This window comes from Sesamum indicum, unplaced genomic scaffold (genome assembly GCF_000512975.1).
Source record: "Sesamum indicum cultivar Zhongzhi No. 13 unplaced genomic scaffold, S_indicum_v1.0 scaffold00132, whole genome shotgun sequence".
Lineage (NCBI taxonomy): Eukaryota > Viridiplantae > Streptophyta > Magnoliopsida > Lamiales > Pedaliaceae > Sesamum > Sesamum indicum.
The window spans coordinates 320,296-326,536 of NW_011628056.1; the positions used below are offsets into that span (position 1 = coordinate 320,296).

The 6,241-nt window shown below is 36.6% G+C and overlaps 1 protein-coding gene across 1 annotated transcript; it reads right to left on the minus strand.

Annotated features, from left to right (window-relative positions):
* Positions 1 to 252: 252 nt before the first annotated feature.
* Positions 253 to 597, minus strand: LOC105179289. The gene has a single exon (XM_011102900.1). It carries the CDS (start codon positions 595 to 597, stop codon positions 253 to 255), a length of 345 nt encoding a protein of 114 aa, XP_011101202.1.
* Positions 598 to 6,241: the final 5,644 nt, after the last annotated feature.

Sequence of the window (6,241 nt, forward strand, 5' to 3'; positions counted from 1 at the left end):
GGTATTCGAAGTAAAACAAATCAGAAGGTAATTCTTGATTTACGATTTATGCATCTCTCATTTTTTATTCAATCATAGCCCCATTTATTTTATTGTTATATTTGCATAACTACATCGAACGCTCGGGAACTCCAAGGGTACACCCCTTGAAATTCTGATTTTATTATGTTTGGTTTTAATTTATGTAATTTTATATTACCGCTTCCGCTTGTGCGTTTCCAGGCCGATCCAGTCGCATTTTTCATGGTGCTTTCAAATAGTGGTTGCGGCAGCTTTTCCCTTGCCCTTCTTCCTCTTCCACCGTTCGACCCTCTTGCCTTTCGCTTTAGAGGTTGAAGCCTCTCCTACTACTACCGCCGACATAGATTTGTGGGTCAGCGTCTCATATTGGAGCAACATATTAATTAACTGATGAATAGACTTTTCAAGTCCGTTCATGTTGTAGTTAATAATGAACGGGTCGTAGGACAGAGGAAGCGACTGAAGGATCACGTCAATGTACGTGTCATTGTCAACCCCAACTTTGAGGTCATTGAGCTTCTCCACTAGGGATAGCATCTTAACCCCGTGACTTTGTACAGACGATCCTTGGGCCATCTTGGTCCCGGAGGATACTTTTGTGGCGACATATATAATATGCGCATTAGGAACTGCATAAACTTCCTTAGCATTATCGAGAGAACTTCATCCAGTCTATCATATTGCTTTTGGATGTCACTAGACATCGAAGCAAATATGATACTGCAGACCTTGCGGTTGTCCTCAAGCTACTTCTCGAACGTGACAAATTCTTCAAGCGAGGATCCTTTTCGCAAAGCTGTTGGGAGTGGCTTGTCCAAGATATAGTCTTGGTTCACGAAATCTAGGACAATCCTCATATTCCGCAGCTAATCATTGTAGTTCGTGACATTGAATTTGTTAGTCTCCATTATCATGGTTAAAGAGTTCTTAGATATTTTCTAGAAAATAGAAAATTAAATAAAAAGCAGCAGATGATTGTAGTATTATGAATTAAGGGCCTTCGCATTAATATACAAAAGAGTCACATGATTCTCTCAGGATCAGCTTTTGATTAGGAGGGACACTTACCAATGAAGTATTTGGGACTCCCCTTTATATCATTGCGACTTACTCTATTGGATTGTATACCCCTGCTTGAGAAACTCGATTAGCGTAACAAGGGTTGGGAAGATACGTTTTTATCATATGCTGGACGAGTACAACTTATTAAATCTGTTCTTACTGCTCTTCGTGTATATTGGGCCTCTGCTTTTATTTTGCCTAAGGGTTTCACTCGGGAGGTAGAAAAGCGACTGAGGGCTTTCCTATGGAAGGATTCGACTGCTCGTGAAAATGCGAAGGTCGCTTTGGGATTGTGCATGTCGACCTATTAATGAAGGTGGTCAAGGTAACCAAGACATCACTGCCCTCAACCGTGCTCTTATGGGAGTTAAACTGTGGCAAGTTATTCGGGGCAATAGGGCATCTGTCTGGGTAGATTGGATCTATCACATGAGACTGTGAGATACTACTATCTGGACGGTGTCAGATTGAAGGGGTTCATAGGGCTGACGAAAACTCCTCCATCTTCGGCCCCTCATTCAACCGTTTGCTGAGTATGTTATTGGAGATGGGGCTATGTTCTGTTTATGGTAGGATCCTTGTCATGAGTTAGGCCCATTTATTCAATAGTTTCCAAATGGACCTAGCCTCACGAATACATGGCTGACAGACAGAGTTGTTACTTGTATTGAGGATGGACAATTACGTTGGCCCCTCTGCGATCCCATGCATACCCTTTAAGATCGCTCGCGGATATTCAACAGATTATGCATTCCCTTTCACACATTAATGGTTGTAATGACCGTATTTTATGGCGGACTCAGACAGCGACTCCAACGTCAGCTACGGTACTCCGATCGCTCCGGGCTGAGGGTCCCAAGGTAGGTTGGTCTTCACTACTGTTGGTCTTTAGTCTTTAACTCTCCCACTATTTATACGAAAGCCCACCACTCTCAAGTGGGTTTTTCGGAATAACATTTTCTAGTAACCTTAGGATCCACAAGCCAATTTGTTATGCCCCACTTTGACGATTCACATGCCAAACGCCTCGTGGGAGGTATCCAATACCCTTCTCATTTCATGAGATTCCGAAGATCCTTTACCTCACCTTTTCACATGATTCCGAGACTCCAAGCCAATTTTGTTACTCGGTGATAGGCCCCACTCATCAACCAAATCACATTTCATTCGCATACCCCAAGACTTGTGAGACAGGATAACGGTGAGCATGTTCCTTTGTTCACAATAATGGTGCAGCTTTCCTCTATCCTAAATGTATCACGACTCATGAGACCACACTTGGGTATCGGTAGCTTCCTTACCACATTGCTGTGGATGGAAGGCTTGGACGGATCAAAACCATTTCGATCGAAGTCCATTATAGGCCTAATATTTAACTTGGTCCAACCAAGTGAGAGTTAATATTGAGTTTTTAGACCGAGACCTCATCACATATTAACATTGCATGCACAAATATAAAATATTTAAAGCATTATGTAAACGCATCGCATGCAATGAAACCTAGGAACCCTTGTTGGATGATCAAGAGCCCAACCTATGCGACTCACTGAGCCCGCAGTGAGTCTAAGGACTGTCCAAGGTGACCCTATGCTATTAGAATAGTGATTTACCCATCAACATATAAATAGGCCTTCAAACTCCTTCCTTCTTCGCAGGCCTTCATCTCCATAGGCTTGTTTTTACATAGAAATTATAAAACCTCAACGAAAACCAATGTTACTATCATTACAATTGAAATAAGAAATCCCGATCAAAAATCGGGGGAGTACATATGGGGGATGAGAGCAAGCCTTATTATTCCAAGGCATAAAAGGGCACAGGCCCACCCAACAAAATAGAAAGCTATACATGCAGTCTAAGGCTCCATGATCATCCATTAACATTCAACTACCACATAATAACAATTAATCATGCTAGATAAAAAGAAAATGAACATCCCAAGAAAAACAACATAATATCCAATATCACGACAAATAATTATATGCAGAAAACAACAAGTTTAATATTTGTAATTTAAAAGGATGACAAAGTTTCATGCATCCAATGCACGCAAACCAACCAAATAATTAAAGCAATTTAACTCTAGAAAAAATCTAATATTATCAAAAATTCAATCAGAAAAAATAAATATCTTTAAGAAAATATGGAGATATTAGAAAATCTAATTTTTCGGAAGAAATGATAAAAAACGGCCTAGCCGTCGGCCGTAGTGACAGTAGCAGCCTAGCGGCCGCACAGCCTAGGTGCAATGCACGCGCTCGAGCACGCACACTGTGCATTGTCGACTACATTACCATAAAAAATATTTTTTTATTTCTACACATTAAACTGAAAATAAAAGTAAATATTTTACCAGAAAATCCAATTTTCTTAAAATACTTAAATCATCTAAAAAATTACAAAAATTGAACAAGTATTATATATAATATGTATATATGAATGCATACACCTCTTCATATTCTGTTTTAATACGCATTATGTTATACCCTTTTGTATCCCCAATTATGATTTGTAATTATAATGATTTATGGTGTATTTTGTAACCACATTTTTTGTGGTCTATAAATACCATCATGTATTTCATTTGTAAATAGTTTTGGAGAGAATAATAAATGATTTTGGAGAAATACATATATTGTTTTCTTTATATTCTATTAAGAATGATAGGCTAATAAACTTAGAATTTCTCTAAGTTTATAACACGTTATCAGCACGACGTTACGTTACGATCGATCAAGGTAAAATGTTAATTTTATCAGTATAATTTTTATTCTTTCTTTGTTTACGTCTACAATATCATAGCTACTTTTATTCTTGATTCTTCATAATAAAATATGAGTAATTATATTATATATTTCAATGTCTCCTGAAGTAGACATATATATATTATATATATAAATTGTCGATTTCATCCCTTGAAGTGGATGTGATATTGCCTCCAGAAGTAGGCATATAATTCTTGATTTTATCCCCTGAAGTGGATGTGATATTGCATCCAGAAGCAGGCACATAATTCTTGATTTTATCCCCTGAAGTGGATATGTTATATAAAATTTCATTGCTTCCTGAAGTAAATAATGAGTTAAAATCATTTCCAGTAGTAGGTGAAATATGTTGTACCAATTATGTGCAATATCATCCCTGAAGCGATGATAATATAATGTTTAATTTTCTCACCACTTGAAGTGTTTTGAGATAATGGCTTGATCAAGAAGCCCGATGCTTCTTCATTTATTTATTTAATTTGTGATAATTTTTCGATAACATAGTTTTGTTTCATATGCCCATGTATGTATTTTGCATGTTTTGCTAGTATATGCAACAAAATTTATTTGTTAAGAAAATAATTTTGGCATGAATACCTTTTTAATTTCTATTTGTAACATTATAAGAGTTAAGCCAAACTTAAATATATTAATTCCATGTATGCATGCCATAATAATTCATACTAATTACATGGTAACTTATATGTAACTTAATGTTAATAATGTTTCATGTCTTTTTTATTTTATATTATGTGTAATACATTTCATTTTACTTATATGTATATGTTGAATATTATGCTAAAAGTGAATATTAACTTGTTGTAGCTTAATGGCCAATCTCACAAAATTGGATTTCGTTGCTCTTGATGTTTCTCAAGTCTCAATATTTAACAGTCAAAAGTCTTTTTCAACTCTGAAAAAGTTTAAAGGATCGATTTGACCATCAAAAGACTGTAATCTTACCACGTGCAAGATATGAGTGGATACAATTGCGACTGCAAGATTTCAAAACGATTGCTGAATATAATTCTGAAATGTTTCGAATTGTATCAAAGTTGAGGTTATGTGGAGAAGATGTGACGGATGAACAAATGTTGGAAAAAACATTTTCTACTTTTCATGCATCCAACCTTGTACTCCAGCAGCAGTACAGGGAACGTGGGTTCAAAACCTATTCAGAGTTGATTTCATGCCTGCTTGTTGCAGAAGAAAATAATCAGCTTTTGTTGAATAACCATCACACCAGACCCACTGGTTCCAAACCACTTCCTGAAATTTCAATGGCATTGCCTGAAGCAAATGCTACTTCTTCATGAAAGGGGCATGGTCGATACCATGGCCCACCGCGAGGCCATTCTTATGGTCATGGTTATGGCGGTCGCAGTCGTGGTTGTGGTCGCGGTAATGGTCGTGGTAATATATGGGTTAATCCCAATATTCAGAAGAACAATGGGAACAAGGCAAAGAATCAACAAGAGAAAACTACAAATGGAGATCTTTGCCATAGATGTGGGATATCTAGACATTGGTCCCGTACCTGTCGTACGACACAACATCTAGTCAAATTATACCAGGCTTCTGTGAAAGCAAAGGGTAAAGAAGTTGAGACTAATCTTATTGAGGTTGGAATATCAGACAATACCCATATGGATGCATCAGATTTTTTCCAGTCTATTGAAAATGATGACAAAAATCTCCCAGAGTTGCCCTTACAGTTTGGAAACATTACTGAGGATTTCGACATGCTTGTTGATTAGATTTATCCCAAATGTTATTAGTATGTTTCCAGTATTTAGTTATGTTTACTTTCATTTGTAGGGTATTTCTTTTTATCTAGTAATGTTTTTATATTTTATGAATGAAGTGTTTCTTTTACTTATTATATATGTATTTCGTTTATATAGAATCGATCAAGCCATTACAAATCTCAATGACAAGGAACATTGTCTTGTTGATAGTGCAACTACGCATACAATTCTGAGAAACAAGAAATTTTTCTCAAACTTGTTAATGACAAGAACATATGTGAGTACTATTACAGGAGTTAGTAATCTTATTGAAGGCTCCGGAAGAGCTTGTTACCTGAAGGAACGAGATTACATATCAATGATGCCTTATATTCTAGTAAATCACAAAGGAACTTATTGAGTTTCAAGGACATTCGACAAAATGGTTTTCATATTGAAACCATGAATGAAAATGGTATCGAATATCTGTACCTTAAAACATATAAAACTGGCCAGAAGCAAGTTTAGAAAGAATGAGAACATATACTTCTGGTTTATATGGCACATTGATAAGCTCCGTTGAAACACATAGTATCACTAACCCGAAGTTAGTTGATCAAAGTATTTTTACTTTGTGGCATGATAGACTTGGCCACCCAGGTAAAA

Excerpts from the sequence above, each read along its gene's own strand:
- LOC105179289 (XM_011102900.1), bottom strand. The coding sequence starts at position 597 with ATGGCCCAAGGATCGTCTGTACAAAGTCACGGGGTTAAGATGCTATCC.